The 18,200-nt window shown below is 39.7% G+C and overlaps 2 protein-coding genes across 8 annotated transcripts in view; both read right to left on the reverse strand.

Moving 5' to 3' along the window:
• MFN1 (mitofusin 1) overlaps nucleotides 1-7,187 on the reverse strand; it is a 34,247-nt gene extending 27,060 nt beyond the window's left edge. For 3 of the 6 annotated variants that reach the window (XR_002828244.1, XM_023750654.1, XM_006084897.3), the window contains exons 1-4: nucleotides 7,077-7,187; nucleotides 5,747-5,865; nucleotides 2,736-2,871; nucleotides 636-798 (exon numbers count right to left, since the gene is read on the reverse strand). Coding sequence is in view for 5 of the 6 variants with exons in the window: in XM_023750654.1 (XP_023606422.1) it covers nucleotides 636-798; nucleotides 2,736-2,871; nucleotides 5,747-5,858 (411 nt within the window). In the remaining variant the exon portion in view is untranslated. Of the gene's footprint in view, nucleotides 1-635; nucleotides 799-2,735; nucleotides 2,872-5,746; nucleotides 5,866-5,951; nucleotides 6,473-6,768; nucleotides 6,910-7,076 lie in introns of those variants that run through there. The other 3 variants (XM_006084898.3, XM_014452338.2, XM_023750655.1) reach the window with 3 other exon arrangements.
• Nucleotides 7,188-8,875: 1,688 nt separating this feature from the next.
• ZNF639 (zinc finger protein 639) lies at nucleotides 8,876-17,928 on the reverse strand. 2 transcript variants are annotated; one of them, XM_023750656.1, is made up of 5 exons: nucleotides 16,832-17,588; nucleotides 15,815-15,883; nucleotides 14,455-14,565; nucleotides 12,268-12,402; nucleotides 8,876-12,129 (listed from the first exon to the last, which is right to left on the reverse strand). In XM_023750656.1, exons 2-5 carry the CDS (start codon nucleotides 15,870-15,872, stop codon nucleotides 10,976-10,978), a joined length of 1,458 nt encoding a protein of 485 aa, XP_023606424.1. In that variant the 5' UTR covers nucleotides 15,873-15,883; nucleotides 16,832-17,588; the 3' UTR covers nucleotides 8,876-10,975. The 2 variants fall into 2 exon arrangements, with proteins under 2 accessions (XP_023606424.1, XP_023606425.1); XM_023750657.1 differs by lacking the exon at nucleotides 12,268-12,402 and having other exon boundaries at nucleotides 16,832-17,928.
• Between the last annotated feature and the right edge of the window lie 272 nt (nucleotides 17,929-18,200).

Raw genomic sequence — 18,200 nt, forward strand, 5'->3', positions numbered from 1 at the left:
TATCCATTTTTTTTAATTGTTTTTAGCTGAAGGAATCTAGTGGTACTGAATCCATTAGGAAATTTATGAAAGGAAATTTTCTTTAAAAAGACTTCAACTTTTTATTGGGACATTATTTTAAAAACTTAGTAAGCTTTTTCTTTAAAAAACAACAACAACAACAACAGAAACAAAAACAAAAAACCCTCACCTGAGGACATGCTTAGAGAGAGGAAGGGAGAGAGAAGGAATGGGAGAAAGACAGAAAAATCAATTGATTGCCTTATGTAGGTCCATATATGCCCCGGAGGGATCGAACCCGCAACCCAGGTATGTGGTCTGACTGGAAATTGAACCGGCAACCTTTGGGTGCACAGGAGGCCACTCAACCAACTAAGCCACTTCGGTCAGGCATTAATAAGCTTTTATCTTTTATTAACTTACATTTTAAGTTAATGTAGGGTTTCTTATCCCAGTAATTTAACTCTGAAGCAAAAGAATTTTAGAGAATTTAAAATATTACTGATGGTTTTAAAAGCCATGAACAGACATTAACGGTTCTTCCATCTCCAGCAATGCAGACATCTTATAATTCTTATTCAAAGAACTAGGGCATGGTTTATAATATATTATATTGCTAAGGTCAAATGTAATACCTTCACACTCTTTTTTTCATCTGATCCTTCTGTCATAAGATAGGCTCTATCTCCATCGGTTCCTTCAACACTCAGTAAGCAATTGGTTGTATGGCCAATCCCACTGGGGAGGACTTTATCCCACAACATTGCATTGATAACAGAGCTCTTCCCACTGCTTGTCCTGAAGAATGAATATACAAAATCATGAAAAACAAAACATAACAATAAAAACTTTGTTCTTTTACTGGGTCTAAGACTGACTTTTCTAGAATTCAAATTTAGTTAAAATTTCATCAGATGGCATTTTTCATAAAAGAGTTGATAATTTATACAAATATTAGCAATGTACATTTCAGAAAGATAAAGTAGAGGAAAACAAATCCTACCTTTCCCATAAAGCTATCCTGGCCTTCTCCTTCTTGCTTCTTGGGGCAATTTGTAATCACAGCCCCAAATTCTATGACACTACCCAGCCCAAAATGTGATCTAATGTCCCATGTCCTGAAATCCACAGTGAACACCTATTTCTCCTTCTCAAGTAGGACAACTGAGGCGTCAACCTCTAGGATAGTGGTCGCCAACCGGTGGTCCACGAGGTCTGAAAGATTGGCAACCGCTGCTCTAGGCGGCCTTTTCCTTCCCACTCTTACTCCACCTTAACCTGAGGTAGGGCCTCTTTAATAGATCTACCTCATCCTTGACTCTCAAAGACCTTGAGAATATATGATTAAGTGGGAGAAGCACACAATAAAAACATAAAACAAAAATAACAGAGCGCTGTAACACTGTTTTAAAGGACATAAACAGGGTGATTTAATAGAGAATAACCGAAAAGGAATATTTAACAGTGAAAAGGAAAGGTTTCTAAGGTAGTAACATTGAGGATGAGATCTGAAGAGAAAAAAGGAGCCAGACATACACAGAACAACACAAAGAGAATTCTATGAATAGAAAATTGCAAGTGCTAAAGCCCTAAGATGGGAAATAGCTTAGAAGACATGAGGTGTAGTGAGTACATAAATGGCTCTATTGGTACATAGCACATATTTGAGTCACCAAGTATGAGCTAGTCATTTGTCTTTGCATCCCTGGTGCCCAACAGAGTGCATAGTACTTAGGTAGTTAACAAATGATCCTTAAATGAATGCAGAAGCTGCGGCAGAGATCACTCTACCACTCTAGTGGTTACATTAAGAACTGGCACTTCCACCCTAGCGGGTTTGGCTCAGTGGATAGTGTTGGCCTGTGGACCAAAGGGTCCCAGGTTCGATTCCGATCAAGGGCACGTAACATGGTTGCAGGCTCCTCCTTAGCCTATGCCCTGGTTGGGGCTTGTGCAGGAGGCAACCAGTCAATGTTTCTCTGTCTTTCCCTCTCTCTTCTACTCTCCCTAAAAATCAATGGAAAAATATCCTCGAGTGAGGATTAACAACAACAAAAAAAGCTTCATTAATTCTCTGCATAATACGTTGTATTAAAATTATTCTTAAAAAAAAAAAACACAAAAACTGCCTACTTCCTACTCTTTGGGAATCATGGGGCTGAGAATCCTTTCAGAAGACATACCTGATAATCAATAGAAGCTTAAAAGAGTAAGTCACAATTATATATATCATTATCTGCACTTCTATTCTTTTTTAAAAATGTTTTTATTGATTTTAGAGGAGGGGAGAGGAAGAGGTAGAAACTTCAATGAGAGAGAAACATCAACATAGGTTGGCTGCCTCCTGCACAACCCCTGCTGGGGACTGAACCCGAAACCGAGGTATGTGCCCTGACCGGAAATCCAACCAGCGACCTCTTGATGTATGGTTTGATGCTCAACCACTGAGCCATAGCAGGTGTGCTGTATTTCTATTCCTATAACTGGCCAATTCTTAGATATGAGCATCCTTAAAAAATAAAAATATGATTGACCTCCATAGCTTCATTTTATATCATGAACTAAAATAAATTATCTTGCATGCTAACAGATTTACCATAACACAGCCAGAAACTGTTGTGGGAGAAGGGGGAGAAATACCACTTGCTGGAACACCAGAAACAAAGCTGAGCCTATTAGAAAAAAAAAAGCTGATTTCTGGAAACTACTCTTGAGAAGAAATAATAAAGGATTACCTGCCAAAAAAGGCCACTTTCATGTGTCTCCGAGACAGCACCTCGCCAATGATGGAAAGCTTGTTTTTATACCCCCGTATTTCTATTAGATCATCCTCGGTAGCTATTCGATCAAGTTCTGAATTCCTGTACGTTGCTGCAAAATTGCAATGGTATTAGAAAAAGTGATACAAATGAATATTAAGAATTACATAATGTAATACCTAAGATATGCATGTATTTTGGCTCTATTGTATATTAACATGCCGTTTGAAAAGTAAAAATGCCCATATCTGAATATTTGGTAAAAGATAAATGCCTTCTTGCAATGGTTCATAAGAATCCTGCCCAAAAGAATGTCAAAATTATTAAGACTTACAGGGGCCCAATCAAAAGGGGATGTTTCTAGGTCTCAAAAATACAAAACAGCCAACTAAGACAAAAATGAAACTAGAATATGCACTTAGCATTGTCCCATCCTGACTGAATCTTCAAATCTTGAGCTGAGAATAGGGATACATATGTTAAGTAAGAGTAAAGTTTGAATGGACACCCCCCAAGAAACAAAGACATGGTTCAAGATCTCCAAGCTAGGTAAGACTTTGCTACCTTATCACTTCTTATCTGCTACCCACAGGGATGACAAAAACAACTCATTTCACATGAAAGAGAACTGTAAGTTGAATCCCACCCCAGCCCCAACCTCACCTCCCCAAGGATAAGCCTGGGTTTGAAAAGTAGAAAAGCCCTTCAGTTTTGTTTTTATAGGATTATACATGCTTACAGTTATATTTTTATATTTCAATTTTGCAAGCAAAAACATGGGAGATTTATTTGGCTAACTGGAGACAAACTGTTAGGGGGTAGAAATAGAATACTGGGGACTAGCTAAGAAATAAAATAAGAAATATTAATCATGCTGTTAACCCTGATTGTTTTGTTCTGATTAAAGAAAGCACATTCTAACCTGACTGGGAGTTGTATGCCTCCGGGACCTAAGAGTCAACCTTGAAATGTGGTCCATCCTCACTCAAGAACTGCTTAATATCAAGGAAAGATTACAACCTTATTGTCCAAACAATGGAGTCCCACCCCAGCCCACCTTGCCTACTTCCCTATGCCTATGATTCCTGCTTCCCCATGTAATCTTTGTCCTACCCAATATAAGCAGCTGTCTTATGGGGACTGCAGAGCAGATTTTTGTGGATGACCTGTTGCTCTCCCATACCACCGGCATAAACGCTCATATGTAATTCAATCTTGTCTCTGCTTAATTGGCTCAAGTAGTGACAGGCAGCTGGACCCATTGGTTCTCCGATTACAAAACAATGATATAGCTTACCGAAGCGGTTCTCAACCTGTGGGTCTCGACCCCTTTGGTGGCTGAACGACCCTTTCACAGGGGTCGCCTAAATATCTGCATATCAGATATTTACATTACGATTCTAACAGTAGCAACATTACAGTTATGAAGTAGCAACGAAAGTAATTTTATGGTTGGGTCACAACATGAGGAACTGTATTTAAAGGGCCAGAAGGTTGAGAACCACTGGCTTACCCAGTACTCATCTAATTCAACTTAAGCCTTACATATCTCAACATACTTTTAAAATGCAATAATAAAATACGTGGGATCTGGTGAATAAAGTTAAGTGAATGAATAAGTACAATTATATTCACCTCTGTTTTTCATTTTATTCTTGTTCTTCTATGTTCTTCCTGGTTTATTTGCTTTGTCTCTTTTCATAACATTTTTTTTTCCTGAGGTTCTAAAACCAGTAAAATCGAATTCAGATTTTTAAAGCTGCTATTCACTAGCTCCTAGCATGACACTCAATCTATAACTAGCTCATTACACAAAATATATTTAATTTTATCTTCACTTCCTATCAACTGTTTTAGAATAAAATACGATTCAAAGTCACTGTTCCAGTTCAAATTTTTCCCAAACTGTAAATATAAATGTTCTACACCAGTACTTTTTTCCCCTCACTCCAACAAAACTGGAATTGTGTTAAGGTTTGGTGATAGAGACACCATAGTAAGGCATGATCCCTACCCTCAAGGAGCTCAAAATCTGCTGAGGGGGAATAAGGAGGGAAAAGTAAAGTTTGACTCTACTAATCTATTGAATGTGTCCCAATTGTCACTGGAGAGGTTTCCGGAATCCCTCCCTTTTCATTGTACCCGTGAAGGTCATGTAATCTTAAGAACCAGAAAAGTTTTAACAGTTATCTCCAAGGCAGTAATCCCTAGCAAGCCACTCCTATCCCCCTTGTTTGAACAGTTACATTCATTTCAGGAAGACTTTTTTTGGTTCTTTCCCACAGCATCCCAGCCTCATTTGAGAGGATAAAATTGGCCTGAGATCTTGGCTTAACTACTGAGTTGGGGAGAAGATAAGTATAATGGCTAACTGTGGGCTGCCTACTTTGTAGTCTGGGCATTTACTAGCTTTGTGGAGAGAGGAAGAAGAGACAAACACTGATGTGAGAGAAAAACACTGATAGGCTGCCTCCTGTATGTGCCCTGACTAGGGACTGAACCCGAAATCTAGGCATGTGCCCTGACCGGGAATCGACCCCGCAACCAGCTGGTGGACAGGAGGACACTGTAACCAACTGACCCACCTGGCCAGGGCGCCTTGGGCTTTTTTATCTGTAAAATGAGCGTGATTAAAATTGTGCCTCAATGTTGATATGAGGATTAAATAAGCTATTAGTGTTACTGATTTGAGTTAAATTAAAACGTATTTTGTATAATAAATATGAGTTATTAAGTTTTTAATGTGTTGTTAATATAATAAAGTGCTAGGATAGCACCTCATCTACAAGCACTTATTTCTTAGCTGTTATTAATTCCATTTTATCTTCCTCCTCTCGAGGGCAAAAATGGGTTTTATTTGTTATGGTATCTCTCATGGCATACACCACAGTGCCCCTCTATTTGTGTTCAGTAACTAAGGCTGAAAGAATAATGCGCCTCGTCCTATTTTCAACAGTCCGTATTGGAAACACTTAAGAGACACTAACCTTCAATAAAATGTGAACCTTGAGTAACAAATTCCAGTAACTGGTCAAAAATTGCAGTAATTGCCTTCTTAGCCAGCACAAAGCGTTTCAGGGGAGAAGCAGTTTCTGCCATGATGCCACTGGGAGGGAGAAAATAACAAGTCAGAAGGGCACGAATTAACCTGGGCCGCAAACACCTGCAAATCAGCGACACGGATGAACTTACCCGGGGAAAGGAAACCTCCTGCCGAGACTGTTCGCACAGTCCCGGGCGAGCAGGGTTCCAGCCGGACAACTGGAGACGCTTTGGGGTAGGATGCCACTAAAACAAGTGAAAATCCCGGCTGCGATGTCTACTTTATTTCCCTTTGGTGAAGATGAAGCGAACTGAGGCTAAACTGCGACTACATGCGACTCTTAAGTGGATCGGCAACAGGGTTCGCGGGAAGCCGAGTTCACCAAGGGTAAGGGATTAAGTTCCTCGGCCTGGCGCTCCAGGTGGGCGGAGGTGGCCATGCAGGGTGAAGAAATAAAATTCCAAGGCCATACTTGCACACTGACGTTAGAGAGACGCAGTCCTCACAACGAGGAAGGGCAAGGCTTACAGCGAACAGTGACGTTTGCAGCCCAAGCACCAAGAACTTCCAGGAATAGAAGTTCAAAGGGGGAAAATGTCCCTGACAGCCTCTCATGGAAAAGGCACTAAACCAGCGGTTCTCAACCTGTGGGGCGCGACCCCTTTGGCGGTCCAACGACCCTTTCACAGGGGTCGCCTAAGACCATCCTGCATATCAGATATTTACATTACGATTCATAACAGTGGGTCACAACATGAGGAGCTGTATTTAAAGGGCCAGAAGGTTGAGAACCACTGCAAACACACACACACAACAGAAGAATAAACACCCATCCGCGTGTGTGCGTGTGTAATGGAGCAGAGCGGGCACAAGGAGAGCTGAGGATCGGGAACCGACCGGGCGCAGGAGCCGCGTGGGACAGGCGGGCGACGGCAGCGCCCGCTTCAGCCCGGGGACAGCGCCTACCTGGGGGAAGGCCTTCCTTCCACGCCGTGCACCGCGGCCGCGGGACCCCGCCGGCAGGGCTAGCGGCCAGACCCGCCCCGCCCCGCGCGCCGTCCGGACCCGGCTCCCACTTCCCGGGCTTCGGCCTCGCGGGCTCCTCGGGCCGGACCCGCCCGCCGCCCGACTCGCTCGCTCCCGTCCCGCAGGACCGCGGCGGCGGCGACTCGTCACAGAGCACCCGGCGTACGACTCCCCGCCCCGTCCCTGGCCGCACGAAGGTCACCCCGGGCGAAGGACCCCGGCCGGCGGCCAAGGCGGATGACACTCACACTGTCCCGGCTCCCCCTCGTCACCGGCCCCGGCACTCCAACCAGCAGCCCGCACTCCACCTCATCCTGCTCTGGCAGGCCGGGCGGCGGGAGGCGTGCCCAGGGGGCGGTAACTTCCGGTCCCGCGCCCTGACGGATTTTGTTTGGCTCCCTGGCCGGAAGTGCCCCTGCGTCGGGCGCCATTTTTGTTACGGGCAGAAGGCAAGGTTTGTTGTGGGTAAAGCATGCTCTCAGAGGAATGATTGGTCGTTGACCCTCCCTCCCCTCTCCCCCCACATCAGCCTCCTCCCGATTCTCCCATTCCGGTTGGCACACCTCTGCCCAGCCTCGTCTGAGCCGACAGCCCGGGCTAGCTGAGTGAGGGAGAGCGGAGGGGAAGCCGGGGGAGGTGGGGCTGGAGCAGCCAGAGCCGCGGGAGGGATCCCCGCTTGCTGACATATAGGAAAGCCCCTTGGCCGCTCTCTGCCTGAACTGGGTTTCTGGGCGTGGAGCACAGCTGTGAGTGTGTGTGTGTTGAATTACTTTAGAGGTGAGACGTAGGAAATTGATGCATCCTTGTCTCTTGCTTCTCAGACTTTGTAGTTAAACTGCAGATTCTGAGTCGTTGGGTTAACATCCAGGGGAGCGGCTGCTGCTGGTCTGTACCGGGCTCAACACAATTCCTGAGGGTGTCTTTCTTTAGAGCTGGCAAGTGAGATGCAGTTTTGTTTTTTAATTCTTTATGGTTGAAAGTATTACATATGTCTCCCCCACGCATTGACCTCTCCCAGCCCACGCCTTCACCCCCCTATTGTCTGTGCCCATTGGTTTTGCGGATACGCATGTTTTGAAGTGAAGCCGCGTCATCTTCCTGAGCCTGAGGTTCTTCATCTATAAAATTGGAGTACTAATAACACCTACCCTGTTTGTTGTGAAATGGGTCAATATCATGTAAAGTGCTTAGTACAGTGTTGGGTGTTGGGCGTATAGCAAGAGCTGGATAAATACATATTTTTCTTCTTATGGACAAAAAAAAGGGGGTTCTGTGGAAAGTCACATCACAGGGCAGTCTGATCATAAGGTCCTAACTGGGCAGGTCATGGTGGCTAGTCATGCCCCAGACCTATACTTCCTTAGTGGAAGGTTTTAAACCAGCCCTGCCCCTTTCTTGTGCATCTGGGTTAACACACTTAGCCCCCCTGTGCATTCTTCAATCTTTCTGACATCCCTTCATTTTAAATGTAAGGAATTAAAGAATTCAATTCTTTGTAAATCAGATTTAAAAATTAGGAATAGTGTTAATCTGTTGAAAAAGAAAAGCCTATATATACTATGCCTGCCAACAATTCAGCAACCACCTAATAAGCTGCTACAGGCCCAGTGAAACTGAGGAACTATTATTATGTGATGACATACATTCAAAGAAACCTAAGCAAGGTGATTTAAAATAGTAAAACTGGCAAGTTTACAATAGGGAGAGTCTTTTGAGTAGTGCACAATCACCTTGAAATTTTGGAGGACAAGGGAAATGCTTTGGGATTTCAAAAGTAGTCACTCATTGCAAGGTAGAGATAAAAACAGCAAGAAAAAAATGACCCATCACTACTGATCACTGCCAAGAATTCTATTGTAGTACTAATAAAAAACATTCATACTTGAATTGTGGTTCAAGTCACCGAGTACAGTGGAAATGCGTCTTTGAGAGGAAAAAACCCAAAAGTAGTTAGAAAATTTTCTTTTTAGGTATGATTTTCCAAAGAAGTCCTTTAAGTAAAAATATAGATGAGCTACCTCAGCAATTATAGTCAGTCACAGACTTATTTGAAAGCTGAATCAAAGCCAAAAGTTTTTATTGGGACAAGCAGTCAATGGGATATCACTTCAAGCTGCAGATTCATCGAAAATACAAAATGTTTGTATGTTTTTAAAACTTGGATTTAATATGTTTAGTTTCATTACAGTCTTTTTAAATTTGATTACTAATACCTGATCAAAGCAAAGCAATAAATTACAGAATTTTACAAAACCAATAAGGCATTACTTATTTAAGGTTTGTTTCCTAAAAATCAAATTCCTGGAGTTTGATATATACCAAACAAGTGTAAAAACAGAATTACCAAGAAGGCATCTGAATGGCTAGGTTAAATAGCCATGAAAAATACCCCAAGGACAAAGCTTGGATTTTTATGTAACATAGTGTAATGGAAACATTAGAACAGAAGCCAAATAACTTGGATTCCCTCCTGTCTGCTCTAATGGTTTTGTGTCCTTGACCCAACAATAACTTACGTTTCTATTTATACAAGAAACTTAGAAAATCAGAGGGTTTAGATGAGATGGTTTCTAATTTAAACTATTATAATTTTAAGTCTTCTAAGAAACATTTGTATGCGACAGCTCTACCTGGAAAGTTATAATCAGATGGGATGGCAGTTTGTAAGAAGACATATACATACATGACAAAACAGTAGAGAAACAAATGGTTGGTTCTAAAAGTACTTTTTGCTGCCAACTTTTTCAAAATAAATTCCTATTGTTTTTGAAGTGGAAAATCATAGGTCATAAATTGGTTTCTTCAACTTTATCAATACTCTTGAACAATATTGTTAGCTGCAGTTTTTATTAAATTTGAAGCCAGTGATATGCAAAATTTTACCTTCTTGATACTATTTAAGAAGCTGCTTTTGAATTATGGTGGTTGTGTCTCCCTACTTCCTCAGAATTCATATGTAGAAGTCCTAGGCCCCAGTACCTCAAAAATTTGGCCTTATTTGGGGATATTGGTCTTACCATATCCAACATGACTGATGTCTTTGTAAAAAGGGGACATTTGGAGACTGACCTGCATATAGGGAAAACACCATGTGAACATGAGACTGTCCATCTACAAACCAAGGAGAGGGGCTCAAAACAGATCCTTCCCTCACAGCTCTCAGAAGGAACAAACTATGCCAACATTTTCAAAGTCTAGTCTCTAAAAATAAGACAATACATTACTGTTGTTTAAGCCACACAGTTTGTGATAATTTGTTATGGCAGCCACAGGAAACTAATATAGAGCTAAGATTATTTTACCTTTATCAAAAGTAATTTGTACATTATCATGCCAGCAACCCCTTATTGCCTAGATCTTCCTAATTCTGTGTTAATACTCCAGTGGAATTTCTCAGTCAATAAATAATTGGAAATCAAAAATTTGGACATGACTTTGCAGTTGTATAACTGAAAATGAAATGTGAACAGGTTAAGCATTCTGAAATGTTACTTTTTCATTGTCGCATCCCTTACCAGTTCCTCCCCACCCCCCCACCTTAAATTCTTGACCATATATACACTATTTAATATATATATAAGGACTAAAAAAAGTGAGAATTAAAAAAGACTGCCAAGAATACTGGCCTTCTAGTGTTATTAAAAGAATCATTCAGATGGAGAGCCCTGGGAATTACTGATGGGGAATACAAAAGGAGGGTCTGGGTTCTTATTGATGGGAGTACCATTAGACTTAATTGTATATTACGTTACATTTTAGTTTTGGTTCTGCAGTACTTTAATGTCTTCATAAATGAAAAACTAAGCTTGTCTTGAGTTTAAAAAGTTAACAGCACCAATGGTTATGGAAGGAAAACACGTCTAGTATTTTTAGTTCATCTGGTTCTTACCCATTCATGATATCAGAGCACATGCACAGGATAATAGACCCAAAGAGTGGTTAAAACTATGAGTTACCATGCACTGAAAATATCGTATTTTGGAATACATTCATATACTGAAAAATGTAGCCATGCCAAAAGAATTAGACAATTAAAAATCTTGCTTGTTAATGGCAGTTCTCATAAATTGTTTAAAATCATCCTTTTTAACATCTCCAAAAATGCTGTATTTATTATTTTACATTAACACTATGGAAGTTAGAATAATCAAGTTGTCTCATGGACTGGAATATGACTTAATAATTCCCTTTCATTTCCAAACCTCATCAAGCAGTCACTACATTTATGAGGTAAGTCAGCCGAATGCTTGAAGTCTAGGTGAATTTTAAGATCTTCAATTTGTCCTGTTGAATATTCACAGTATTGACATAAATAAATCCCTTCAGATAAATGTGAATTTAAATGTTTGCAATATTCTAGCATACTTGAAAAGCCTTTGCCACAGTCATCACAAACATGAGGAAAAATTTTAGTATGTTCAATAGCAACATGCCTGTTAACATTTGTATGAAGTCTACTCCGAAAACCACATACTTGACATACAAAGAAGTTTTTACATCTGTCAAAGGTAATTTTGCTCAGGAGGCTGTACTGTCCATGCTCTCCATTGTTATATTTTTCACTTAACTCTATTAATTTACATGCATGTTCATTTACCACATGGCTATGCAAGTCTTCTGGATCATTTGTTTCATGTTCACAGAACTGACACAAGTACTGTTCATCACAGCTGTGCTCCTGGAAATGCAGGTAGAGCTCACTACTTGAGGAGAACTGTACATCGCACTGCTCACACCAATAAAGGTGATCACTAAAATGGGTGTCGGCAATGTGCTGGCTGAGGTTCTCAAAAATTACTGTCTTATAATCACAGTATTTACAAATGTAGGGATCCTCTTCATGCAGTTTGGCATGTTCGATCAGAAGCATGTTGGTAGAGAAACTTTCCTTGCACACTCGACACACATTTGAATCAGTACGCTTATGCTTCAGGATCATATGCTGCTTTAAATCAGAAAAATATTTGCTGTTGAACTCGCAAAGTTCACATTTATAGAGGCCACTGCTATTAGCTCTCAGCAAAGGCCATTTCTGCTGGGCAGTCACATTCAGAGCTTGGCTCTTGTCAAGAATTTTGCAAAGTTTAGCCGGTGGCTCTTCATCAGTTTGGTCTTGGAGACTCTCAGAGGAATTGTTTTCTGCCTCTAAGTCGTAATCTTCAGAAATCGCATGCACTTCTGCAGCGATTGGAACATCTTCAGCCGTGTGGACTTCTATAGGACTCTCCTCTTGAGTTTGTTGGTTGAGTGATTCAGGTGAGTCACACTCCTCATCACAAATTTCAACATCGGCAGATTTTTCTGAAAAATAAAGCAAGCCTATTATTACTATTACTAAATAAAACCTACTAAATAAATAACTGGCAAAAATTTATTTTACGCATTATCCTTTCATTGAGCTATAAAAATATGCAAATGCTATTACTTAGTTTCCCTAACCTGTAGAAAAGGCAGTGTGGTCTAGAATTCTAAGTACGGGACTGGGAACCAGATAGTTCTGATTTCTGTTTCTGGCCTTGACTCCGTCTGTAAATTTTGGCAAATCATTTGATGTCTCTGTATCAGAATCATCATCTGTAAAGAGAAGTTTGGAAAAACTTATTGTTTGTATCAAAGTATTAAATGTTAAATATTATAACACAAAGCACCAAATATTTTAAATATAATTTTGAATTCCAACAGGAATAAGGACTTTGATTTGAAGACGTTACGTATATCACAGACACATAGAAAATCTGTCCAAACAAGCAAATGTTTTTGCTCCTGTGCCCCATTTGGACTAGAACACATTTTTTAATGTTACTGAATTTGAATAAGCCTTTATCCCCTCAGCCCAGCCCCAATGTTTTAAAGTTAGCATGGATAAACTGAAATACAGGTCAGTAGAGAACACTAGGCTTCAACCTAACGTCATTGTTGTTATTTTTTAATGTTATTTTTTAGAGAGAGAGGAAAGGAGAGGGAGAATGAGACAGAAACATCAATGAGAGAGAAACTTCTGATCAGATGCCTCCTGCATACCCCATACTGGTGATCAAGCCTGCAACCCGGGCATGTGCCCTGATTAGGAACAGAACAGATAACCTTTTGGTTCATGGGTCAACGCTCAACTACTGAGCCACACAGGCAGGGCTGTTGTTTTTAATATACTTTATTTTTTAGATGTTTAAGATTTACTGAAAAATTTTGAGTAGTACAGAGAATTCCCATATATCCTGCAGTTTCTCCACTATTAACATCTTATAATGTTCATTTGTTACAATTCACGACCAATGCCGATAAATCCATACTTCCTCCAGGTTTCCTTAGTTTTTAGCTAATGGCCTTCTTCTGTTCCAGGATCCTATATGACCTTTAGCTGTCAAGTCTCTCTAGGCTACTGTTAGCTGTGGCAGATTCTCACACTTCCCTTGGTTTTGATGACCATGACAATACTGAGAACAGATCGGGTATTTTGTAGGATGCCCACTATTAAAATGTGTCTGTTGTGTTTGAATGATTCAACTGGGATTATGGGTTATTGAGAGCAGACCACAGAGGCAAACTGCCATTTTATCACAACTTATCAAAGGTACATTTGATCAACATGATTTATTACTGCTGATGTTCACTCTGATCACCTGGTTGAGGTAGTATTTATCAGATTTTTCCTCTGTAAAGTCATTCTTTTACTTTCATTTACTCTGGGCTTTGGAAGGGGGACACTACAGAGAGTCCACATTTCAGAAACCAGGATTTACATTCCACCTCCTTGAGGGAGGAGTATCTACATAAATAATTTGGAATTCTTCTGTACAAGAAATTTGTTTCTTCCCAAGTCTTGTCTGGGAGAGGTCAGTAAGCAGTAGGCATTTCTCCAAGAAGCCCTAGTTCCTTTCATTGGAGAATGATACTAGACACCAAGATCCCAACACTAGATGTGCTCACTGCTACTGGGTGTCATTTCTTTTATGCCCTCTCAGACAATGAAACAAAAAAATATATGTTTGTGTATACCACCACATTTGTATAAACATACCTATAAATATTTCTGTATGTTACATCTGTGTCTATATCAAGCCAAACATGAGTTTATACTGATGTCTCTGACTCCATATTATTTTTAATAATTTATGTTTCTGTGTCTGTAACAGGAGCTCAAGAAAACTGAGAATTTTGATGGTTACAGAGGAGAGAGAAAACAAACCCAAATTATCATTCATTCAATGCTCTAGAAAAGAGAAGCCAACAGAAGATGAAAGATTGAAAAAGACCAAATTCTTTATTCTCTGTTCTTTCCTTCCATTAGCCCTCCAGACTGAAAGGTATAGTTGAGTGAAAGAACCATGTATACCACCATTCTTAACTTTTAACCATAATACTCCCAACTCTGCATCACTCCAGCTTTGCCACCAATTCCTAGCCAACTAAAATAGATTTAGGAAAATGTACTTTTTATTATATATCTGAAATAATGTTAAAAATTAAAATTCACTTACTTTATTACAAAAAATAGTTTTCTTACATTTAAACAAATTTAAACACTTGCCCATTTTGAAATCATAATTCACCCACATTTTCAAATAAGTAAGAAATGATTATAAAAGTAATTTAAAGAAAACATATTTTGGAAAATATTAGGTATACCTTTGTTGTCAAAATATTTTAAGTCCGGTTGTCTCATAGAACAGACACTGTAACAATGATCAGAAAAAATGCCACTGAATCCATCTGCAATTCTGCTTATTCCAGAGGAATCTAAACATAAAACAAAATTTTAAAAATTTCAAGCACAGTAAACACATATACATTGATGACAGCCACCCCTTTATCCAACAGATGTAAATTTTTATAGTATCTGTAATAAAGTAACAGTTCCCTCAGTTCTGATAGCTTTTATATTTCAGACCTGATATTAACATTGAGTTTTGAAAGAACCACAAATTATACAATATAAAAATATAATACTCTGAAGCATATAAAGATACCTTACTGTCTAAATCCCACAAAATAAAAATATGCAATTAATGTGTTAATTGCAAAAAAAACAACCCCAACAACCCCAAAACCTAAATTAACTCCAAGAAGACATTTTATGAAGTGCAAAGAAAGCACTAATGCATAGGAAAAATGGTGGGAGGACCAGTTAGGGCTTCTGAATAGAGTCATTTCAAGTCTTGTCTGGGAGGAGTCAGTAAGCAGTAAACTAGATTTAATTTCCTTAGGTGTGAAGAATGTGTAGGTTGGGTGGGCTAACAGGTATGCCTGAGATCGTTCCAAGTACTGTTCATGGGAGGTATATTACAGATGACCACAAAGATCTCTTTTCCTTTAAAAAAAAAAAATATTTTTATTGATTTCAGAGAGGAAGGGAAAGGCAGAGAGATAGAAACATCAATAATGAGAGAGAAACATGAGAGAGAAACATTGATCGACTGCCTTCTGCATGCCCTACACTGGGGATAGAGCCCATTACCTGGGCATGTGCCTTGATGGGGAATCGAACCGTGACCTCCTGGTTCATAGGTCGATGCTCAACCACTGAGCCATGCCAGCTGGGCAAGACCTCTTTTAAATACTGCAACCAAAGGATCTAATATTACAAAATCAAAATGGAAGTTCACATTTCTGAAAGTAATATATAGAATAAAAATTTTTTTTGCAATGTGCAAAATATCTTCTAACAAGGTTATTGTGCTTAAGCACAAGGTTGGGAAGCACACAGACAAATTTCAATTATGCTGTATAAGTTCCCAACCATTGATATTTAATTTTAAATATCTATAAACCTTAAAGTTGTGAGGATTAAATGTCTATAAGTTCTGATGTGTACCTAGCACGTGGTAGACAAAGAAGAATTTATACTCAGAGAACTTATTTAAAATTTTCTCTTATTTAAAAATTGATTCAGATATATAACTTTTATCTGATCATTTATGAGAGAATAGATTGGAATACAATTGCATAGAAATTAATCCATGGCTCAACTTTAAAATAATTCACTAACCTGAATAACGAGAAGGGTGTAAAGTCTTCCTTTTTCTTTTTTTAGGGTATTCATTCATATCTTTTCAATCTAAAAATGAAAAAAATTTAACAAATAACCATTGTTAATCCTATATAATAAAAGGGTAATATGTAAATCAACCAAATGGTGGAACGACAAGTCGCTATGACTTGCACTGACCACCAGAGGGCAGATGCTCAATGCAGGAGCTGCCCCTTGGTGGTCAGTGCACTCCCACAGGGGAGTGCCGCTCAGTCAGAAGCTGGGCTGGCGGCTGGCAAGCAGGAGCCTCTCCTGCTTTTGCGGCAGTGTCAAGGATGTCCGACTGCCAGCTTAGGCCCGCTCCCCCAGGGAGTGGGCCTAAGCCATCAGTCAGACATCCCCTGAGGGCTCCCAAACTACAAAAGGGCACAGACTGGGCTGAGGGACACCCCTGCCCCAGGGGACTGTGCCTGCCACCCCGGCGGGGCTGAGGGCACTGGTCGCCGCCATCTTGTGGCTGTGGGTACCGCCATTTTTAAGGGTGTGATAGTCAATTAGCATATTCCCTCCTTATTGTCTGTGGGTGTCGCCATCTTTGAGGGCGGGGCAGTCAATTAGCATATTCCCTCCTATTGGCTGTGGGTGCTGCCATCTTTGCGACAGTGTGAGGGTCAATTAACATGTTCCCTCTTTATTAGATAGGATAAATTGTGCCTATGATAACATATTAAGAATGAAACAGGAGCATTTTTTAAAACTGGGAAAATTTTGATATAGTTTTCAAGCAAAAGGTGAATATGATCCCTTAAAAATGAATATTTTCACAAATCTGTATTGATTCCCTGGCTTTCAGGAAAAATATCCATCACACTGAAGCTCAAAATATAATTTTCAACAAGAAAACCCTTTTCTTATTTATAAGGCACCTTCAACAATCTCCTCAGAACAAAACATATATGGCAATAACCATGGTATAATTAAATTTTCATGGACTGTTATAAAATTGACTCATTCGTTTTACCACATTCCACTTACTGGTATAATTCTTAATATGGAAGTGAGGAAAATTGAATTACACCGAAGTTTTCACAGATGGTAAAAAGTACCTGTAGGAAAAATATGATAAAAGTCACAATGTAGTTCATTTCTGAGACTCAAGAATACAATAGTACCAAGATCTTTAATCAATTGGAAAGTTATACAGAACTGAAGTATAATATTCTTTTGAAGATGCTGTATTAAGTACTCAAAACTGTATATATTGCTAAATATGTAAGTATATGTAAATGTGTCATATTTCTTTGAATGACTTTACCTTCTAAAGCTATATCTTAACACCAAAATAGGAATGCAATTCTGCATAAATTTATTCAGCTGTAATAAAAGCAAATACCAAATCACAGACTTTTACTATTTAAGTCCTTATAGATTACTTACTAATAGAAGAATAATGATCACTTATTGAGCACCTATTATGTACCAGGCTATGCCTTCTCTCATTTAATCCTGTGATATGCAAAATCCACTACACTCTCTCAAAATCATTAGTGGTAAGAAACTGAGGCACACATTATTTTTGCTGCTTCACAAAGTCCTGGGTATATTAGCACCACAGGGGATGTCATCATATGGAAATAAGTAGTGCTTTTTAGTTTATTGAGCATTTTCCTAACCCTTATTTTATTTAATCTTCACAACAATCCTGTGAGGTACATAGAGGAGCCACTACTAAACCCACTCAATATTACTGATGATGAAACAGACTCAGTAAAAGTCAACTAAGTGGCAGAACCAGAGATTAAAAAAAACCCAAAACCATGGGTTTTGAACAGCTAACTGTGTGAGTAAATCTTCACTGTCAAGCTCTGCTACCAGCAAGTTACATCTTGCTTCCAGTTCTTATTCAGCTACCAATTCAGAGAAGGGGGAAGGGAATCACCCAAAGAAACTGACAATCATGAGATATATAGAAATGATATCAACATATATAATGCCTCACCTAACAAAACAAATAGCATTTCTTGGGCCCATCCCAATCAAGTGCATTCAAAAGTAAAAGAAAAACTGTTTTCATTTTTATGTAATAAACCAAAATTTCAAGGCTTATTCTTAATACGTCTTTTTTACACTTCCAAAATTTAACCAGCCAAAAGCTTTATACTTCACTAGGCCTGGCTGGTGATCAGGGCCGATTGGGGCCTGCCTTCATTCCCAGCTACTGGTTGTCAGCTGCAGACCGGGGCCTGCCTTCATTCTGCGCTGCCTCCTGGTGGTCAGTGCACATCATAGCGAGCGATCAAACTCCCAATCTCCCGGTTGAACTCCCCAGGGGACACTTCGCATATTAGCCTTTTATATATATGGATGTTCAAAATGCTCTACAGGTACCAGGGAAAACACTGAA

This window comes from Myotis lucifugus, unplaced genomic scaffold (genome assembly GCF_000147115.1).
Source record: "Myotis lucifugus unplaced genomic scaffold, Myoluc2.0 scaffold_14, whole genome shotgun sequence".
Classification (NCBI taxonomy): domain Eukaryota; kingdom Metazoa; phylum Chordata; class Mammalia; order Chiroptera; family Vespertilionidae; genus Myotis; species Myotis lucifugus.